Raw genomic sequence first — 23,447 nt, forward strand, 5'->3', positions numbered from 1 at the left:
ACCTAATAGCCATCTACTATTGTACTGAACTAAGTACTGTACCAAGTAGCTAGTCACATGTTAAATTATAACACTGAATACATGCATTCAAAGGCTACAGGACCGTGGGGTGGTAATGGCGCAATGGATAAGACGCGTGCCTTTGGTGTGAGAGACCAGGGTTCAATTCCCCACTGTGACCCATCTACCAATGTGTCCCTGAGAGGGGTTCCTAGTTGCTCCAGAACATGCAACTGGCATCAGCAATTGTAAGTCGCTTTGGATGAAAGCGTCAGCTAAATGTAATGTAAAAAAAAAATAAAATGTACAGGATATACTGTAAGTGGAACATAGACACTCATATGCTTCTGTTCTCTACATCTTCTCAAAACAAGAATGTTGCTGGACCAGACAGCTCAGCTTAACTATGAATCAATACATAGGATAGGAGGAACCTCAGATCACAATCACACACCTTTACACCACACACACACGCATTTAATTCACAAATAACTGTGAATCATAAAGGATTGTAAAAATGTAAAAATCATTACAAACAAACACACACAACTATTACTGCTGCTACTATTTATAGTAGCAGTATATATTCTATTTTTGTGCTGTTGTCACTACTTATTTGTATTCATGTATATTCCATGTATGTTGAGAGCAGTTAGTGAGAAAACATTTTGCTGCAATGTTTACATCCTGTACTGTGTTCATTAACTAGGATGTTGCTCAGTACAGAATCAGTACAGTCACAGACCCCTGGTCTTCTAGGGCCAGTGCAGGGAGGAAGGATGCTAGCAGAGACAGGGAGGAGACTGGTAGAGGTAGGAAGAAAACACTTACACAAACTCTAGAATTACAAACTCTGGGTTTGTAATTAACTCTACAGTAGTTACTACTATTTACTGTATACATACTTACTGTATGTCTAAATTTGTTGTAAACATATGCTCTTTAAAAGAAGTAGCCTACACATTGTTTGTCAGGCACATACATTAAATGTTTAAATATCTGTTACACAGGGTCCTGCTTATATTATTTCTCCCTGTACACACATGTAAGTAGTGAATGCGTGTGTTCGTGGGTGGGGATGTGTGGGCGGGGTAATTTGGGCTGGTGTTGCTACAGTGCCAGGGCAGAATTTTTGTCCCAGTCCGCCCCTGGTGTCCTTGAATGGAACATTTAGTGTTGTGCTTGCAACAGGGCTCAACAGGGCTCCAGCTGGCAGCATGGATCAGTCCTTGGAGTGTTACTTCTGGGTTTTTCATAGGGATCCCACTGTCTCATCCCATGATGCACTACTTACCTGGAACTAATGGAGTCTAGCTGCTGGGAGAGAGCGAGAGGAGAGACAGCTACCATCTTTGAGAAATAAGTTTGTTAATGCCCATTCCTTTTGGGGGGTGGGTGGTGGCCAATAAAAGGGGTGACTGTCTCCGCTTAATATCTGAACTCCCTCTGTCTTTGAATCCAGAACTTCACTGGAAAAGATAGATATTTATCAACTTTTGACCAACGTCAGAAGATGTTCCTGAAAGAATCAAACTGCTGTGTGCAGCTTTTAATTTAGTTCTTTTAATTCAGTTACTTTTATACTACAACATAAGATACAAGTAGTTTATTACGTTTAACCAAAACCACAATCTTCCCCAACTTTAACCTAAATGCTTCCTTCATTTGAAAATTGATTGCCTGTGAACATTACAGATTTGTGTTTGATTATTGTGCTTTGGCAAGTCATCAAGTTACTGAATTTAGAAGGATTAAAGAAGAGAAAGACCTGAAAATCAACTGTATGTCCCACTGATAAATGTAAAGTTCTCAATGTTTTGCACCTTTAACTTGCATTTCAATCTACAAACTAAGTGAACATGAAGGACAACTCTAAAACTGGCAGCACTCATTATCAAATGTCATATGAGACAGTGTTAAGATGCTGGTTACAACATTTATGTCAGTCCCATACTCAAAGAGACAAACAGGCCTGAGCTCCTGGGAGAAATGTCTGCTGAATCCCTGCTGAATGAAACCTGGATACACGAGCTTTACCCTAGGTGTGGTGCAGCGATCCAGAGGCAAAGATTCTAAGATAATAATAAGGCGAATGCAGTCGCCCCCAAGGCAGCATGTTCAGTGCCAATTGCAAACCCGCTGGCAGATCTTGTTTCGCAATCCCAACCTTCCAACCTGATTGCCTTGCCTCATCCAGCCTATGGTGGCCCCATATGAACCCAACCTTTATTTAATGATCAGTGGCTTTTTCATTTAAATGCATTTTGCTTCTCTTATCATTTATAGCAAGTGCACCTGTCTAAATCATGAAAGTTTTTCCCATTTGCTGTAAAAACCTTCTTTCTAGATGAGGTAACGAGCAAGTTGGAGAGATCAGGCCGGAAAGATTAAGAAGTGGTAGGATGAGGTGGAGCAGGAGCAAAGGAAGAGGGAGAGGGGACAATAGTCTGGTAGATTACACAGGCTAAACCCTTTTTGATTGGTGCTCTGTGTGATGAAAACTGTGAGGGATTAACACCTAAACCATCAAGCCGAGGAATAAGTTGAGCAAGACACCACAGCGAAACAGAGGAGGAGGAGAGAGGTGATAGAGGATGAGAAGGAGGGGGGGGACAGAAGAAAAAAGAGCAAGTAGTGGTTGAAAGAAGGGAGAAGTTTTTCATGTTTTTCAATTTTAATGCTTCAATAAGAAATACTTTTTTGCTGATGATGGCTTCTGCTTCTCATTTTTGGCTGTCAACATCAATTGCTCAGTGGTGAACTGCAAGGCCCACAGAGCAGACGGTTCACTAACCCAAAGACTTTAGTTACTGCTGCTTTTCTGATTGCAAATGACACTAAATGCATTGTACAAACAATAACAGTGGCAGATTTACCAAAATTCATGGTAATTTTTTTAAAATAGGTGCTTAGCTCCATACAGAGATAAACAACAACAATCTCCTTAAGTTAAGCTTGCAACCCTCGATTTTGCCAGCTGAAATGATAGGTGTTGCTGACAGACTGGATCCAATGTAGCTAGCTGGCTAGTAAAAAACAAAGGAAAAGAAAAAAGTTTTAAGAATGAGTACAGAGTGATGTATTTGGCTGGCAAATGCTAGCTTGGGTAACAGCTGGGGGGAGCTGGAGTTTAAACTTCCTAAAGGGCAGGGATAAGTCGTTAATGTTACTCCAGACTTCATCAAGGTCGTCTCTACACATTAGAAAAATGCTACACAGTGGATAAGGCTTTTTAAAATGTAACCTATAACCCCACAATGTAATCTGTTGTAATACAGTTAATGATGTACTCCTTGGATATTAAAGTAACAATCATTTACTAATGTAGCAGGCCGAACATGCTATATCCATTCATTACACTTTGGCTCGTGTGTTTTTAGTTTTTTAAAAGCTATGAAAAGGTCTCGATTATAAAAGACACATCTATAAAACTGTTGACAGTAAGGTTTTAACTACAAACACGGTAAATTATGACTCTTTACATTATGATTTTTTAAATCTTGGAGGTTTTCTATTTGTAAAATAAAAGGACCAAGCACGGAGAAACACTAATGAGCATGTGCAGTGGACACAAACTTGGACTTGAAAACATTTTGCTTGGTGAGCAAGTGACTGGGCACCATTTGGTTTATGTAGCTTGATCAAGTCAGACTCAGCTATTAACAGGGTCAAGGTGGTGAGAGCACTAAAGTCCAATCACCACACACTCTCAAACAGCCCTCAGTGTAGCGTGACAGGAGTCCTTATAAAACAGCCAGTAACTCAGCCACTGTGTTTTTCCATCAGGGTAGACTCAGGCCTCCCTGGCCGGATCCTCTCACTCTATCCTCAGGGAGCTTCTGCTGAATGAAGTCTTCATCTAAATATAGAGCCGAGACAGGAATCCACAACGAGCTGGCTGAGCGCCGGGATGAAAATGTAGTAAACTGTGTGTCCCGCTGTGCCTTTTAAAAAGGGATTGTCCCTCCGTCTGGCTCAGCTTAAACAGATTTCCCCATGGGCAGCGGGAACACAATCTGCTCCGGGATTTCTTAAGGAGAGTGGGATGGGTAAGGCCGTTCAAGTCAACTTAAATGTAAGCCCGCTTTTGATCCAGGGGTTTTAGACAACCATAGACATATAACTATATATATATTTCTAAGATCACTGAGAAAACAGTCACCAATCAACTATGGGACTTTCTACAAGACAAGTTATTTGAGGATTTTCAGTCAGGATTTTGAGTGCATCATAGCACAGCACTGTTGAAAATTACAAATACTAATTGCAATACTAATTATTAATTACTAATTACATCAGACAAAGGACTTGTCTCTGTACTTGTCGTGTTACATCTTAGTGCTGTATTCAACACCATTGACCATCACATTCTGTTAAAGAGACTGGAACATTTAATTGGCAATAAAGGAACCACTCTAAGCTGGTTTAAGTCCTATTTATCAGATTGATTTTAGTTTGTACCAGAGATGGGGACTCGAGTTTGAGACTCGGACTCGAGTATGACTTAAATCACACACACAGTGACTTCAGACTTGACTTGAGATTCGTCCTCAAAAGACTTGACTCGGACGGCAGCTGCTGAGCCATTCTTCATAAACTTTGGCTTTAAAACTTCATACAACAAGCCCAAACCAAAGAAGCACTGAACGCATAATAGGTTAATAACCCGAGGTTAGTCAACATGTTTAGTTCAGCATTGGTCATTAACATTAGCTTTCTTCTTGCTAACCTGGTTAACTCTGTCTGTCGTTCGTTATGAAAAGATGAATGAGCGTTTGTTTGCTTGCCAAACTTGTGGTGGTCGATTAATGTCCCGCTGACTGTCATCACGTTAATTATTAACGGTGGCTGCAAACTGCAAACAGGTTACAGGTTTATTGTTGATCATGCAACGTTACAGTTTTATTTAGTTATAACGTTACACTGAGTTTGAGAGTCTGGGGGGGTGTTGACTTACAGTAGTTTGAGCTGTCATTAATTGCATTGCACATTACATGGTTGTGCTCTGTATGTGAAAAACAGGTCACAGTTACAGAATTCTTTATAGCTATGCGGTTTTAAAAGCAGCCTGGATTGAACGCAGCAGGTGAAAAAACATTCATTATAACCACGAGGGACTTGAGACTTGACTTGGACTCTAGCTCAAAGACTTGTGAGCATCTCTGGTTTCTACATGTTAACAATGAATCCTCCATATACGCCAAAGTTAGTCACAGACTTCCATCAGGTTCTGTGCTTGGACCAATCCTGTTCACCTTATATGCTTCCTTTAGGCAATATTATCAGGAAACACTCAAAAACAAATCAGTTAGCTAAACTAGCTAAGCATGCCTTCAAGATGTAAATCTTAGATGACCTGCAATTTTTTGAAAAACACAGCCAAAACTGAATGTTGTACTTCACGCCAAACACCTTCCAGACACATTCTCTAAAAATATTGTTACTGTGGAAGGTAGTACCCTCTAGCACCACCATGAGGAACCTCAAGAGTTATCTCTGACCAGGATATGTCCTTTAACTCCCACATAAAAAAACTTCAATGACCGCCTTTTTTCACCTACGTAATATTGCAAAAATCAGGAACATCCTGTCTATCCTGTACCGACAAGAACCAGGAAAAGAGATCTCTGCATTGGCTTCCAGTAAAATCCAGAATAGAATTTAAAATCCTTCTTCTTACCTACAAAGCTCTTAATGGTCACCATCTTATCTTAAAGAGCTCATAGTACCTTACTACCCCACCAGAGCACTGCGCTCCCAGAATGCAGGGTTACTTGTGGTTCCTGGAGTCTCCAAAAGTAGACTAGGAGCCAGAGCGTTCAGCTATCAAGCTCCTCTCCTGTGGAACCAGGTTCCAGTTTGGGTTCAGGAGGCAGACACCATCTCCACATTTAAGAGTAGGCTTAAGACTTTCCTCTTTGATAAAGCTTATAGTTAGGGCTGGCTCAGGTAGTCCTGAACCATCCCTTAGTTATGCTGCTATAGGCCTAGACTGCCGGGGGATTTCCTATGATGCACTGAACACCTCTCTCCTCCTTTCCCTCTCCATCTGTATGCATTCTTATCCCATTAATGCATGTTACTAACTCCACTTCTCCAGTTGTTTTGTGCTTTCTCGTCCCTGTCCTCTCTCCTTCTGTCTCTTTCTGCAGCTGTTTCTAGTCTGGCTGCGTACCTTTGTTTGCAGGCTTCCTGCTGCCCCCGCGTTCCTGCTCAACATCTGCTGCAACAATTATACAATTATTATTATTAGTCCTATTATTGTTACCGTTACTATTGCTATCATTATTATTCATTTTCACTATTATTATTATTCATTTTCATTGAAATTTATATTATTACCAAAACTATTATATCACACCTCTGTGTTGGGCTGCTGTGTGGGAACTGCAGTCTCTGTAAATAATATTATTAAGTATACTAGACCTGCTCTATCTGCAAAGTGCAATTGGCACTATACGAATAAAACTGAATTGAAAGTGTTTGTCCATCATATCAGGAGAGAAGCATTGGGATTGATAACTCCTTTCATTTTCTCTCTGCTCTCCACTGTTATTTACCTGTCTTGACTTTTGATTCCTCTTTGTTTTTCTTCCTTTCTTACTCTCTTCTGTTTTTAATTTATTCTGTGTTTTCACCTCCGATGTTCTGTTGTCTCATGTTCAGCCTGCAGTGCTGGCTGCCCCAAAGAACTCAAATCAGTCACAGCAATTTCCCTGTTCTTTTCTTAAACATGCTGACAATAGCTTGAAGGCAACCGGAAAGATGTCGTTCTCATTTCAGGTTATACTCACTGTACACTTGCCAACACCGAGGCTACAAAAGTGAAGACATTTTAAACACTAGAAAATTTCTTTTCCTGCATCTGGTGAGTTTTGAATGAATCAGTTATTAAACATATGGCAAAAAAAGCGCAAGAAGAAAACATTCAGCAGTAGGGAAGTCTGGATTCTCCAATTAGGCATTTTGGCAAGTAAGATATTTACACAAACAGAGAAACATACACACTTTTCCGCAGTATTCCCACTCTGCCCACGCCGTCACCGCTCTAATGCCTATGTAGAAACAGTGGATACCTCCCTGGGTCTGCCCAACACAGACAGACACAGCTTCATAATCATTCTTGCAGCCACAAACACTGGCAGAACCACCGCAATGGCCCACACTTAATGGCCACTCTGGGGATGGCTGAGCGTTATAATGGGGTATATAATTAACTTTAATGGAGCTTAAATAAATACATTAAGCCTCGAAACATCTTGAAATGATAAAGTTTGGAGAAAAGAGAGAGAGGACAGATAGAGGCAAGTCTGGAGAGTGGGTGAAGGGAGAATGGAGGGCAGCCTGATGTGTGGTAATTGTCAGAAAGTCAGTGTTGTCCTTCTGGTGTTTAACCTCCATCTATTCAGATCTACTGCAAATTCTTTTTGACATTATCAGAGGAATCCATTCATCTTACCACAACTCACATGTCTTTCAAACAAATACTGTGGTGGTTGCAGAATAGTCTTACAACATCCGATACGATTCATCTGGAAGGAAGTGCAGCAGGAGTTAAGAAAAATATCAGTTTGCAGCCACACTGATGCTGATGCTCTATGAGGCTGTAACACTCTTTGGAAAGAAAACCAAACAGTTAGATAAAAGGTGAGGTCCAAATTTTGTTTTGATCTTTAGCAGTTGTGGTGAAAAAAAAAAAAAGGTGTCAGAATAAAGTTCAGAAGTTATATCAGAAGGGTTTATCATGCTGTGAGCATTAAAATGTTAACATATGTGTATTGTGAGTATTAGTTTATTTGTGTGAGGATGGTGTAAGCAAATAGGTCATTATGTTAAGTCACAGGGTTGGAGAGATATAAAAACAGATTTGATGTCATCAGACACAAACATCTGGACACCCCTGAGAAGCAAAAAGGTTGAATTGCACTGAGCATTGTCTCAGCTTATTTCCAACAGTCACATAACATGCGTACACACACACACACACACACACACACAGTGGTGATGTTATGTCTCTCACTCCAATGCTTCCTCCACAAACCCCCAGCTCTTTCCATCTCTGTCTGCCCTTGTGAGAGAGGAGTCATTTGTCACTTTCACTACACGGGGCGTGCACATGCCACCGTGTGTTTCTGCACACATGCGTGTTCAAACACACACTGGTTGTCTCCAGGGATCCATCTCTGACATTTACTCTAGACGATCAATATCTCGCTCGGCTCGTCTTCCATCAATAATTCCATCCTTTCCCAAGAGCTGTGTGTCTCCACCAGATAAATATCTTTCTGACAGACTGGCGATCTGACCTGGCCTTTTTAAAGCTATCTTTAATGCTGCCATTGTTTTATTTAATGTGAAACACAATGAAAACACAGCAGTTTCTCAACCACAAGTGGCTTCTGACCGCATTCAAGTTTCCTTCCAAATGTAGTGCTAATTAACAGAATTCCAGTGAATTCCATCTACTACTAGGAGTAGGTGCATCAAGATAAACAGTTTTGAGTCAGAAAACATGATGTAAATATTTCTTCTAGTTTCAGGTGTTAATGTGAGGAAGGTTACGGCCTCCTCATCGATCCACTGTACATGTGTAGTCCTAAGTCACACTATGAAGTTGAAAAGTTTGCATTTCAATGCAGTGATAAATGCTGACACAATGGATTTTGCCTTGACGGGATTATAGTTCTTCTGACAGCGTTTAGCAGCAGAGGAAGCAGGTGCAGAGTGATTTCCGTCAGCTGTGGGTCAGGACTTGTATGTCTGACCATGAAAATCTTAGAGCTTCAGATTCATCATGCTGAAAGTTTGTTGTTGATGTGACAGTGTGTATTTGATTGGAAAGTTCCCGAGAGCCTGTCTGCGTTGGTTAGGAAAAAAATATTCTGGCACTTTTTAACAATATTTCGGTAATCCAAATAACAGGCCTACACAGCAGAGTTTTGATTGAATTTACTAGAAACTGAATGGTGAACTTCCAGGGTAGATATCAAACTCTTTACACTGTGCTTGCACTGTGCTCAGGCTTAGGGCCAAATTAGAAGGCTTGCTAAGATCCACCTGGGCCAAAGGAAACAAGTCTGCCTGCTCCTCTGTGAGCCTCGGGGCTGTCCAGGGTTTGGAATGAGAAACCTGACTCCAGAAGACATACGATGCTGCTGTGGGGCTCAGCTGCCTGAGAAACACCACCCCGACTGACCTGACTGATCAGTGCTGCAGCCTAAACCAACTGCCACCAATGAGGGTGTAGTGAATGAACCCTAACTCACCAGCATGCTGAGGTCAAGCACTGGGTCAGGCTGTTATAGAAGAGGCTTGTCTGTCTACCTCGCTCCTGACAGAGACACGGTCTGAAACAAACTGACCAGGAATAAAATGCCTCCAGAATATCTTCAGATTATGAGCTGCACACAGTGGAGAGTTTTACCAAATATAGTTTTACCAAATATTTGCCGTAAAAAGCAATTAAATGGAATACATTTGCAGAAACCTGAACCTCTCCAAATAATTATGGACGGGGTACGTGGGATCTAGTTTTGTTGGAGAGCGTTGGTTTCTTTGTAGGCTGTTGCCAGTGGAGAGGACAGACATCAGGTCGGGAGGTAGCGTGTATTTATTCAGGTATTAAGCAACCCCAGCACTCGATTCTTTTTAATAACAAACACTCCACAGGTGCATGTGGGCCAAGGGAAACTCTCAGTGTTCCACAACAATAGAACAGTTCTCACTAGAGACGATACATGTTCTCTTCGATTTAATCATTTATTAGGTAGAGAATCCTGCTGCCTATTTTCACGTCCAACAACCCAAACATAGAACGACAGCACATTAAGTTGGGACCCTTACTTAATCAACTTGCATGCTGAATGTAAATATATATTTACAAGTGCATCATGCAGAGTGAATGCTGCTCTGATGATTATTGTGGCTGTACAAGGATTTGTTGTTGTTGTTTTTAGTGCCCCGCACAGCAAGAAAAACATTTTTTATAGACTGATCTGTCAGGAGAAGAAGCTCCTTAACAACTGTAACTGTGACCCACTGACTCTTTTTCCTTTCTTTTTATAATCTTTTCTTTCTTTGTTCACAAGAAATGATAATAGAGTGATACGTTCATACATTTATTTAAATTTACAGTGATCTTCCTAAGTCGGAACAAGATGTGCTCTCTCTGTGTATTTAACCTTGTGCGGCTGCAGTCTTTATGTTAATCAGACAGCATTCTGTTCAGATTTCAGAAATGCTACAGAAAGTGAAGTGTAAAATTGCCATATGAGTGTATGGATCAAATTAGGGATGAAAATGTGTTACTGTACTGTATTTAAAAGCTTGCACTGCTGTTGCAGCAGTGTATGTGAATAAGTGCGTATGCTCATTTTCAATTTGCACATAAAACTGTGGAAGTGGAAACACTGGAAATCAGAAAAAACTATTTAAAATCACTAAAAAATGCTGAAGTGTGTTATTGTGTGTGTATTGATTAAAGCAAGGCGCAACTAAGTGTAACAGAAACAGACACAGCGAATAAATGATGACGTACATGATGCATGGAAACCTCACAATCGTCTCTGTGTATGTGTTTATATGCAGAAACGTTCTGATGTTCCTTTATAAGAAGCCTATGAGGTTCCTGGTAAATGGATGTGATTGTGTCCTTAGTTTGATTTGAGTGTGTGTGCGTGTGTTTTCAGGTGTTTTTGGGTAGAGGAGGAATGCAGGCCAGTGGGGACGTGTCTCAGGTGCCCATACACACTTTGTACTGTACAGCACAGTACACCGACACACACACACACACACACACACACACACACACACACACCATCATCCTCCATTGAGCATGCATGTGCACAATATACAGACCAAATATGTGTTAATTAACCCACAGAAAAAGAGACACACGCATGGACACACACATATGCAGTAACTCATCCGACCTCCAGTGTGCACCTTCTAATCAAACATCTGGAAACTGTTCAAAAACCTGCTTTCTGTATCTCTCTCTCCCTCAGTCTCTCTCTCTCGCTCACACAGTCGGCACGGGAGCCCCGTGATGAAACGCCTCCTCGGGCTGGCGTGTCTGTCAGCGCGAGAGGCTGAACCGCTACGTCTGTCAGCGCAGATGAAAGGGCGTTTATCGGACTGCTGGGTTTTAAACATGCCCTACATAGTTTATATTGAAATGATTATGATAGACAGGCACGACAGGGCACATCCCCTTGGCTTTAAATCGAGGTAGACACAGACAGGGAGAGAGAGAGGGGTGGAGAGAGCACTGTCTGTCTCTATCAAGCAATTTAGTAGCACATTAGATGAGACCACCTCACAGCGTGGTACGTACCTTGCCTCTAACTACTATATTCAGTAAACTGCTAAATGCCAGCAATTACACTCCTGCCTGCGCACTGCAATACACTGCTAATCACAACTGTGATTACATGTGCCACAGGAGTCCACACACATATGCTTCAGCAGGAGATATTGATTAACACTAAGACAGTCACTGCAACCTGTGTGTGCCGTTACCATGGTTACAGCAAACCTCTGTCACAAAGGAAGTACAAACAGTACAATACAAATGTACTCTTATGGGGAGATAACTTCTGTTAGGAATTGGTGCTATATAAATAAAACTGTGCTGGTATTGAACCTGTCCATGGTGTAACCTGCCTTTTGCCCATTGGATGACTAGCCTTCACCCTAGACAACAAAGAAATTGAGGGAAGGAAGCATCTTGGTGGCAGAGGGGTTTAAGACATTGACCATGCTACTGCAATACCCCTGGCTTAAGTCCAAACAGGGACCTGACTCCAAGGAAAACATGAACTGTAAAGGGTCAGTTCATCTAGCCATGCAGAAAGTACCTGTGATATACACACAAATACTGAAGAATAACAGCAACATTGTGTTCTATGTGTTGCACTGCGATGGTTTGGCGACCTGTCCAGGGTGTACCCCGCCTATGGCTCCAGCCCCCTGCGACCCTGTAAGTAGGATAAGCGGTTGACGATGGATGGATTTTCCATGTTACTCTGGATAATGCACAGCACAGGCAGTCAGCAGTTTTCACAGGTACTATTTGTTCAGTAGAAAATAGTTCAGACAAAAACTGTTCATAGTGTGTTCTGAGTAATGGGGACAGTGATTGTGGAAGGACATACAGGTGCTGGTCATATAATTAGAATATCAACAAAAAGTTGATTTATTTCAGTAATTCCATTCAAAAAGTGAAACTTGGATATTATATTCATTCATTACACACAGACTGATATATTTCAAATGTTTATTTCATTTAATTGTGATGATTAAAACTGACAACTAATGAAAATCCCAAATTCAGTATCTCTGAAAATTAGATTTCTAAATTAAATTAAATTATTTCTTTAAAAAGGATTAAAAGGATAAAAAGGATTTTTAGAAATGTTGGCCAACTGAAAAGTATGAACATGAAAAGTATGAGCATGTACAGCACTCAATACTTAGTTGGGGCTCCTTTTGCCTGAATTACTGCAGCAATGCGGCGTGGCATGGAGTCCATCAGTCTGCTCAGGTGTTATGAGAGCCCAGGTTGCTCTGATAGTGGCCTTCAGCTCTTCTGCATTGTTGGGTCTGGCGTATCGTATCTTCCTCTTCACAATACCCCATAGATTTTCTATAGGGTTAAGGTCAGGCGAGTTTGCTGGCCAATTAAGAACAGGGATACCATGGTCCTTAAACCAGGTACTGGCAGCTTTGGCACTGTGTGCAGGAGCCAAGTGCTGTTGGAAAATGAAATCTGCATCTCCATAAAGTTGGTCAGCAGCAGGAAGCATGAAGTGCTCTAAAACTTCCTGGTAGACGGCTGTGTTGACCTTGGACCTCAAAAAACACAGCAGACCAACACCAGCAGATGACATGGCACCCCAAACCATCACTGACTGTGGAAACTTTACACTGGACTTCAAGCAACGTGGATTCTGTGCCTCTCCTCTCTTCCTCCAGACTCTGGGACCTTGATTTCCAAAGGAAATGCAAAATGTACTTTCATCAGAGAACATAACTTTGGACCACTCAGCAGCAGTCCAGTCCTTTTTGTCTTTAGCCCAGCGAGATGCTTCTGACGCTGTGTCTTGTTCAAGAGTGGCTTGACACAAGGAATGCGACAGCTGAAACCTATGTCCTGCATACGTCTGTGCGTGGTGGTTCTTGAAGCACTGACTCCAGCTGCAGTCCACTCTTTGTGAATCTCCCCCACATTTTTTAATGGGTTTTGTTTCACAATCCTCTCCAGGGTGCGGTTATCCCTATTGCTTGTACACTTTTTCTACCACATCTTTTCCTTCCCTTCGCCTCTCTATTAATGTGCTTGGACACAGAGCTCTGTGAACAGCCAGCCTCTTTAGACATGACCTTTTGTGTCTTGCCCTCCTTGTGCAAGGTGTCAATGGTCGTCTTTTGGACAGCTGTCAAGTCAGCAGTCTTCCCCATGATTGTGTAGCCTACAGAACTAGACTGAGAGACCATTTAAAGGCCTTTGCAGGTGTTTTGAGTTAATTAGCTGATCAGAGTGTGGCATCAGGTGTCTTCAATATTGAACCTTTTCACAATATTCTAATTTTCTGAGATACTGATTTTGGGGTTTTCATTAGTTGTCAGTTATAATCATCAAAGTTAAAAGGAATGAACACTTGAAATATATCAGTCTGTGTGGAATGAATGTATACATTATACAAGTTTCACTTTTTGAATGGAATTACTGAAATAAATCAACTTTTTGATGAATTCCATCAGTTACATTGGGACAGAGGTGGAAATCTGAGAGACATATTTCTAAAAACCGAGACAAATAAGACAAAAACTGTCTGCTTGTATAGATACCAGTGGAGATATGACATAAACTATATCTTTGCTCATGGGGTGGACTGACCCTCTAAAGGGAACTGGACAAATGAAATCAGTACATTTTGCCTTGTTGATGTTGATGTGGTTGCCACTTGTTCCTGCAACCTCAGCTCCACCCAGCATCCAACACATCATCCAGATATGAATATTTGATTTCTGGCTCACTCTAGAATTTAAAAAGATGGACATACCTCCCCTCACAAATCTATGGGTGATGTCACGTGGCCATTTATTTCTACAGCTTGTAAGTCCTGCACATCATGGTCTAACTGAGTTCCAAACAGCAGCAGTAATGTGGCTGGGTGTCTGACATAAAACACACCAGGTGATAGATCTTGATCGATGAGCGCTGCCTACTCTATGTCTCTCAGCCCCCTCAGCGCTGATCCCCGCTCTGGGATTTATGAAGCCCGGGGGCTGATCCACAGCCAAATTATGTGGGTGGGGCACAGCTGGACTGCACTCCTATCCATCTTCACCACTCAACTCAGGCCCGAAAAAAGAGGGGGAACTTATCTTCCATCCACCACTGTAAATGCTAGGTTCTGTCAGGACCACAAATCACTTGGGAAGACAGAGGGGAAGTGTTCGAACAAGCTGCTGGGCTTGAACATGACATCAGAGCGGTGGGTGAGATGTTCTCCCAGCATGCAACTGCCGTGTTACATGCCTGTCAGCAGACAATGCTGCTAGGGTTTTCATTTTCATTATGTACTGTCCTGACAGCATAAGTGGTTTCAGCAAATGCCCCAAAACAACTTTTGTTCACATTCAACTGACAAAGCCCTGTAGCAGCCGTAGTAAATATGAGGGCAGCAAAGGAGGAAGTCAAGTGAAATTAGTATATGGTTACCAAGTCCATGTGGGGAGGAGGTCGGGGTGGATGCACTTTAACACGGAAGACTGCTGTTTGTTTCTTTTCTTTTAACTGCAATCATCATCATTCCCAGACACTAACCAAGAGCAGCCATCACAATGAATTCTCATTTCATTTCGAATACTTGTTCCAAACTGAAGTTTTTTTTATCAAACCCTACTGGACAGGAGTAAAGTACACTTACATGATGTTGTTTTAGTTTACAGAGATCTTCATCAGGCATTGTCAAATAACCACCACAGAGCAGAACAAGCCAGATATAAACACAAACACAAATCACTTTTCAAATGCACTGCTTAGGTTCTCCAAAAAATCAAGCTCTCCTAGTCAGAGCCACCTGCCACCAGAACTACTTACTCACTTATTATCGGCCATTCCACATGGCAACTGTGTGCACTGTGTCATTTCACTTTGAAATCCGTCACTCATTTACTCACCCGCATTCTGGCAAAAAAATCAATCTCATCAGAAAACGTCATCAACATCATAATGACTGAAATGCATTTGAGGCCATCCACACTGAAACACACTGGGACTGAACATGGGAAAAACCCCAGACAGACACCATCCATCTGAAAAGAGAGGCTTTCTATATTTTTACCCACAGGGTAAAAACACTCCATCACCTAAGGGCCTAAGTATGATTAACAGACCCTGCTCTACTTTTACAGACATGATTGTCTCCTTGTCTGTTGATGTTACCTGTTCTTTTATTCTTTTCCTTTTCTTTGTGTCAGTTTTCCTGTTGTAAGCAGTACAAATCCCTGCCGGTTACTAGGCTCAACTTGTTTTTGTTGCTAAAATCTTTTTGGGCAAGTAAATTATCACCGGTTTCTATTTTTGCTATGTATTTTCTTTGTATATTCTTTGTTTGCTGTGTATTTTCCTATATACTAGTTTCTATGATAATTGTTTCTGTGATTCCTTCTATATATTCAACTTCACTTTTGATATGTTGGACTTGAATTCCAAGTCCAGTATATCAAATGATACTGATCTTCATGTTTGCCCTTTCCATGGAGGCATGCTTTGTCCCGTATGTAGGAGTATCAGACAGTGTTATCCAACTCTGTCCTGATTGGTCTAATCTGAGAGTAGACTCTATCATGCAGAACACAACCACTTGAGTGATGAATGAGTTTGTTTCTATATGCAGTTTTAAAGCATGTCCTGCATTTTGATGATGAGTTGAGAATGCCTGTTGCAGTAGAGCACATTTTGGGGTGGATTCCGGTATTTACTGCAGCTGCAGCTGGATGGTGCTATCTGTGTGAGAGTGTGCATTTCTTGGGTGGAGAGAGAGAGAGAGAGAGAGAGAGAGAGAGAGAGAGAGAGAGAGAGAGAGACAGCGGCCACCGTGGGCCTCACTGTTCAAACATCTCAAAGTTTGCCGACGCGTCGTCTGCCTGCCAGGCCTGAGACAGCTCCGGCTTCAGGATTTCACACACCTACATGCCACATTCTTAAAGTGCCTGATGCTCACTTCGCAAACACACATACTCCAGTGCAAAAATGTAGCCAAAAGTTTATCCAACGCTAATATGAGGTCTCAGTAGTCTGAGTTATACAAATCAAGTGGGTATCATTACAGTCTTTTAGGTTTAAAATTGCGTCTTTTTGTTTCTCTGAACAGTTTTTCCTTGCTGGGCTAAAGTGGTACACAGTACATTTTGAAGACAACCACTAGATTATGACAAAACTTCATAACAGAACGCCTCCTACCTACTCACAGCCCTCTCATTGCTGCTTTGTGAACCCTGAGGAGAGTGAAGCATTGCTGCCTGTAAAGACCAGTGTTTGACTCTGTTTGAACCCACAGGCCGGCCTCGTTCAGCGGGGCTGTTTGTTTTGAAGAAAGCCACAATAATATGTTTGGGATGTTTAGGCCCACGCTGTGGTGGCCTTCTCCTCGGACCACCATCATTGACGTCACCAACGAGTTGTCGGAAGTGGAGAAATACTCAGCGGCAAAATCAACAACAACAAGCAGTGGCAGTGGCAGGGACCGTGACCAGAGCTGCATGCAGTTGGAAGTGAAGCGGATGGAGGGGTCGGGTTTGGCTCTGGATCACTCGGATACTAGTCATAACAGGCTCAGGTGCATGCACAGAGTGCTCAGTAAACAGCAGCCGTGTACCATTGACCCTTACAGCAGGTTTGCAGGCCTCCCATACTCCATACTTACATACATTCCCGCACTTTCATGTGTTTACTGACCTTTGCAGGTTTTGCCGTCGGGTTGCAGGGTGAATCCCACGGGGCAGCTACAGCGCACCCCTGTGGCTGTGTCTTTACATGTCCTGTCGCAGCCGCCGTTGTTCACGGCGCAGGTCTCTGCAGATGGCAGGACAGAGATGGAGAACGAGAAAGTGAAGAAAGAGGTGTTAACATGTGACCCCTGCTTCTGAACCAGCATGAAAAAGAAACTAGAGACACTGAAGCTGATGTGGTTGAGACAAAGCTTCATGCAGTAGAAGAATACACAATCAAACAACAGTACAGTATGATATGTAATGTATTCTTGTGTTTTCTCATGTAGCTTTGTCAACACACAGATGAAGAAATTGCATCAAAACACTCACATTTTCATGAGTAGAGGCATTTTTATATAGATATGAATCCAGTGTTCATACAGAGAGAGTCACATCAGGATGTGTTTATCATTGACAGCAGTGCATCATTACAACAAGACAAAAACATGGCACTGTGCTGATAAAGGAGGGTGAAGGACTCTTTGATCCAAGGGTCGTTCCTGCTTCCATATGTGACAAGAAATCGGTTAACAAAAATGAAAAGGTAGAGTTAAGGTAAGTAGATAGAAAAATAAAGTTAGTGCAAGGTTGAATGCTGTAAGTCTAGAACACACTCGGCAGAATCAGCGTATATATTCCTCCAGAAAAATGTTCTTGTGCGTGGCGCAGATAAGGTTTGCTCCCACTTGTGAATATTGCTTGAGCTGATCCCAAAACAAACACAGGCTCATGGTAACTCTAGCTCACCTGCCCAGCCGCTGTTGCTTTAGCAAAGCTCAGCACACACTTTCCCAGTGTGCCTTGAGAAGTGCTGAGGATGCTGAATTTTGACGTTTATTGAAAGAGATTCAGTAAAACTGGATCTAATAAGAAAGTTTCCCTCAGTAACTTTTGGTGGGTTTGACTTAAGTAAGTGTGATTGAGTGCATCCATTTTTATTTATTCATTCATTTAATTTCTAGAGTTCTTGAAGAGTTCTCCCAACCAGGGATGTCCCCCTCCTTTTTGGTAGCCTTTCCCATTTAATTAAAATGCCAGGATTTTGTGTGCCTGAGAGAAGTGAAGAGGGAAGTAGGAAAAGCCCTTTCAGGCTGGCAAACACATCCACATCTAGAGGTCAGGGCATTAGCATAATGCCCTTTCAGAATGAGTCACAAGCACATCGGAGCCAAGATGGCTGATGCTTTCTACCAAGAAACTGGAAGGTGTAGACTTGTTTGTGTTTCTTCATACAGCTCCGAAGAACATCCATCTCCTTTAATCCATGTTTTCTAGCCGTCATTTGTTCCTCACCGGGTTTATACGTCAAAGCTCTGTATCCAACATTTGCAATCCTTTTTGTGTCTAGTTCTCTCTGGAGAAGTTCTGAGGCCAGATAGCAAACTATTTTTTTTAGAATGAGGGCAGGAGGTTTCATAGATGTTTCTTAGCAAAGAGGAGGGAATCTTGGAAGGAGAGACACTCCATCATCCGAGCAGCCGGTCTGATGGGCCCTGTAGGGTACGATAGCAGACCCCTGTCCCCAGCGTGGGTCTCTGTCAAGTGTGTGTGTAAGAATGTTTATTGTTAAGTTAATTAATAACTTAAGGTTAAGGTCTACATGCCTGCACAGGTGTAAACAGTCAGTAGACTTTTGTGTGAGTGTAAAGGTATACTGTATGTGCATGTGAGTAGACTTGATGTGTGTGGAGGTGGTGTTTATGGCTCAAAGTGATTTATACTGAGTACAGTGGGCCCTATCATTAGCTGAGGGTGAGCACAGTCCCGCTCATAGCCCAACCCAGCCCCAGGGCCCGCCTGAGCGCGGGAACACAGATGCACCGCCGGAACTGATTGATGTGCTGGACAAGCCCCTCGTACCCACACCCCCTCCACGCCTCTACCCCCTCCATCTAACCCTGCATATTTCTGTCCTAGCCTGGTGTGTGTGTGTGTGTGTGTGTGTGTCAGAGCTTATTTCTACAGTCTCTCATGAGGACTGGAATCACCAGTGATGGATTCCTGTTTATTTAAAGTTTAATCATTCTTTGTTTTGTTGGCCAAATTTTACTTAAAAATATTTTTTTAAGGAATGGATAAGATCAGTGTTTGCATAATATTAAAGGAATAGTTCCACATTTTGCAAAATACTCTGTGTTAGATGAGAAAAAGAAAATGTATACCTTTCTTGTATTGCCTTTTCCAAAGCTACTAAAATCTGCCCACGAGCATCTCTAATGCTCACACTATTTTTGAGTCTGTGTTGGTTGACTAGAACCTCACTTGACACCAGGACTCCACAAAGTCACTGCACCCGTATGAATTTAACAAACAAGACATAACATGTTAATTAGTGAGCTTTAGAAGTGCTGGTAGGCAGATTCTGTCAGGCTAGATGTTTGTGCTAGTTTCCAGTTTGTATGTTATATAGTATAGACAAGTGAGTGGTATTGATCTTCTCATCTAAATCTCAGCAAGAAAGCAAATAAGTGTATTTTCCACAATGTTGAACAACTCCTTTAAGTATTCATCTAAAAACCCCACTGTCTATTCGAGGCAACTGCCCAAACTTCACTCACTTTCATTTATTTTTGTTGAACATATTTGATCAATGATGAAACAGGTAATGAAGTAAAATTTTGCCATTTCTTTCTTTCTACTGTTGCACGACACCTGGATTTGATCTAGCTCCGACAAACTGCTTATGCACTTGCATACCGAAGAACACGGTGCAGGATGACAAAAGTGTGGCAGAAGTTAGCAGACAGAGAACGATGGACCTCACATGACAGGATTCATAACTTGGATTAATTTTTATGAAAAGCTGTTTAGATTATTTTGATCGGTGGACCCTTACAGACTGAAGGAATATAAATAATCAAGGAAGGACACATTTGGACTTGAATGGACTTAACGAGCACTTCAAAGGTAACGGGAGTCGGCACTTCTTTTTTTTATCTCTTGTACCACACCAGTAAATCTATAAGAATTAGACTTTGGGGCTTGTTGTTTCCGTTAAATGAACTGAATGATCGAATTGTGGAGAATCTAACCAGCGGGAACTTCTATAAAAACCTGACGTGGCGTTTAATGGAGACCTGCATTTATTAGGCCTACTTAGACGATAAAGACCAGCCATTGGGTGCTTTGACTCTAGATGAAATCGACATGAAAGAGTCTTCCTCCTTTCATGGTGGTGGTGTAGTGGGTGGTGAATAAGACACATGCCTTTGGTGTGGGAGACCTGGGTTCAACTACAGCACTTCCACCAGTGTGTCCCTGAGCAAGACACTTAAACCCTAGTTGCTTCAGAGGTGTGCGACTTCTGATATGTGGCAATTGTACGTCGCTTTGGATAAAAGTGTCAGCTTTTGATGAGTAAATGTCAGCACACAAAGGCTGGTATTTATCATTCAGGAGATAATGCACACTTTTAAGAAAGAAAGTTGGCAAGATGAAAGCAACTGAATATTGAACATGGCTGAACATTTCACCTGGATGGATTACAATATGTCAGCAAGGGACAGAGCGTACACATGTCCGTCACACTCCACGGACGGAAACGCTGACCGCTGCAAACTGCTCTTTTCATGGGAGGAGGACACATGTTCTATTGATTAAAGCACGAGGAGGGAAAACCATGTGCACTGTGTATACAAAAGCATCATGCTAACTAACAGTAACTGCTGCACTGTAAAAAGGTGAGAGAAGCACGATCATCTTTCAGCACTGTCACAGGCACCTAAATCAGCTGTCAGTCAGCTCTGGCTGTAATAACACTATATGGATACATCCACTGTACACACACAAATACACCTCAGCATAGCTCCATCTGTCCTGAGGTGAGTTTTTATTTGGAATACAAGGCCACAGCCACCGTAGCACCACTGAGTCTCTCTTTTGACACTTTGCTCACGTGTCCAAAATGTGGCTCCTGATTTAGCCACCTTCAATATCAACATCATGACTCAGAATTACTTTTCATCAAGTCGCCCACACTCCCTCCTCTCCTCTGCCCTCTCTTTTCCTTTCTGTCTCTCTCACTGACCCCCTTTTCCTTATTTCCATTTGTCTTGATCAGTGTGTGGTCAGTGTGTGATGGCAGCGGGGGCGGAGACAGGAGCGCCGCGTGTCAGGGGAAGCAGACAAACTGATAGCAGTGTCAAATCTAACATACTGATGCTGTTCAGGCGGTGCCAGTACTGCACTGGGATGGCCTCTGTGCTCTCAGCAACCACATGCATGCACACGTGTCTGTTCATGCACATTTCAACATTTAATTAAACATTTAATTAAAACACAGACACCACTGATGCTTTCAGTATTAGAGTTAGTGTCAGATTGCTATCTACTAAAATTAGCTAAGACAGGAATTTGTGTCCATAATCAACAGGGCTATGACACTATAACTTGAGATTGGGTAGAGACATGGATATGGTGGGTCTAAATGTATACTACTAAGTTTACTACAAATGATAAATTATTATTAAAATAAATGTGTTACATGTGCTACGCTGCATTAAAAAAGTGATTGGACTGCATGGCCTTATACATAGCACATAGGCTATATGTGCCTCTTATTCCAACGCGTTCTCATCTTAGTGCGTCATTACCAACGCTTTCAGACAGCGTGACAAAGCGTAATTATTTGACGCTGAAGGGCACCTTTAGCGTCAAATAATTACGCCATATGAAACGCCACAGTTTGCTATGTCAAAGCAACGCAAACGAGGCTAACCCTACCTGCTAGCTACCTGCACAGCTGTAGGGTTAGCTGGTTGTTGACAAACACAAAGTCACTGACTTAGGTTTAGGCACAAACACTTGTTATGTTGTTACTTGGTTATGGTAAGGGTAGGGGGGCTTTGGGGGGCTGTCAACACCTTTAAAACAAATGTAGCTAGCTAGCTAACCAGCACTTATACAACTAGTCTGTACACCCCAGAGCGTCTCATACAGATGCATCCAGGAGCGTCTCATGAAGGGTACCTTTAGCGTCAAATAACTACACTTTGTCACTTTTTCTGAAAGTGTTGGTATTGGACGCCCTGAGATGAGAACGGGCTGCTTATTCACAGACTCACCAAGATACCATGCAAGTAGTTTGGGGTTCAGTGTCTTGCCCAAAGATATTTCGATGTGAGTTCATACCCGCTGTACCTGCTGAACCACAGCCGTTCTTGATGTGGAGTGCAGTTCTCATGAAATTCTGTTAGAAGTTTCACATTTAACACCAGTGCAACTTGCTGTATGCAGGGCTGTCAAGTTTTATAGAAAGTTTAGAGTGAGATAACGCATGTTAGCGGAGGAGCCACTAAAATATTTTTTACTAGCAGTTAGATTTTACCTATAGTTAATAACTGATCCGAACAAACAGAAAGTATAACAATTGGAAGATCTGATAAAAGACTATTTAAATATATATACTTATATTTCAAAAATACAAAAAGGATCAAAACAAAAAATTTTTTGGGCCCAAACGAAACTGAACAGCAGTGCTGTACACCTACAGTAGGATGGCAGAACCTGCCCTACCCATGTATGCCAAGCCTACAGTAGGATGGCAGAACCTGCCCTACCCATGTATGCCAAGCTGTGTGTGAGAGTAGGCTACACATTTCAGCCTTGATGACAGGGGTAGGGGGCCCCCACTTAGAGCACTGTGGCCAAGGCCAGCCATTTTCACCATCATGATGGATAATAGCTTTCCGTCCGAGTCAAAAGATAGAAAAATGTTGTACTTTTTACTTTATCTGACAGCTTTAGTTAAGTTACTTTTTACACACAAAACGTATGAAGAGTTTCAAAAATAGGATGTTTTGATATAAATTAAATTACTTAACAGTTTCCAACAGTCCAGCTAGTAGAACTACATCAGATAGGCTAATTGACAGAAATTTAATTGGCAATTCATGTAAAAACATGGTTCCAGCTTCACAAACGTGAAGATTTGCTGCTTTTACTTGATTATTTTAATCATTTTGAGGTTTGGACTGACAAAACAAGCACTGTGAAGGTGTCACTTAGAGAACTGTGACAGCATTTCTCAGTATTTTCAGAATTTATTACAATCGATTAATGGAGAAAATAATCAGCTGATTAAAATAAAAACTATCATTAATTGCAGTCTGATACAAAATAGATCAACCTCAACCAACTACATTAATGTATGAGGAATAATAATCTGATGATATAACATAACAGTCATATGGGACATCATATGGGATGTTTTTCCTTCTCTTTTCTTTTTGAGTAGGCTACTTTTATTTTTAATTTTAATTTGGCTCCACTCCCCAATATCAGCCTCTCTCACTATCTTTGATCCCAGGCAAGTGATTTCGTCCAGGAATAGTAAAGTCAAAATGCGAGGGGGAAAAACTACAATTACCACATTCATCGGGTCCAGTGCTTCCACCCCGTGTGTGCATGCGCATCCATGTTGCCTGGTAATGTATGTGCTTCCA

At 41.8% G+C, this 23,447-nt stretch overlaps 1 protein-coding gene across 2 annotated transcripts in view; it reads right to left on the reverse strand.

Annotated features, from left to right (window-relative positions):
- The window catches only part of scube1 (signal peptide, CUB domain, EGF-like 1), a 151,236-nt gene that overhangs the window by 35,346 nt on the left and 92,443 nt on the right, over window positions 1-23,447 (reverse strand). For both annotated transcript variants that reach the window (XM_038738664.1, XM_038738665.1), the window contains one exon: window positions 16,970-17,086. In XM_038738664.1, the coding sequence (XP_038594592.1) occupies window positions 16,970-17,086 (117 nt within the window). The remainder of the gene's footprint in view (window positions 1-16,969; window positions 17,087-23,447) is intronic.

The sequence above is a fragment of the Micropterus salmoides genome, unplaced genomic scaffold (assembly GCF_014851395.1).
Source record: "Micropterus salmoides isolate LMB-PRFRI ecotype aquatic unplaced genomic scaffold, ASM1485139v1 Ms_hic_scaffold_23, whole genome shotgun sequence".
NCBI lineage: Eukaryota > Metazoa > Chordata > Actinopteri > Centrarchiformes > Centrarchidae > Micropterus > Micropterus salmoides.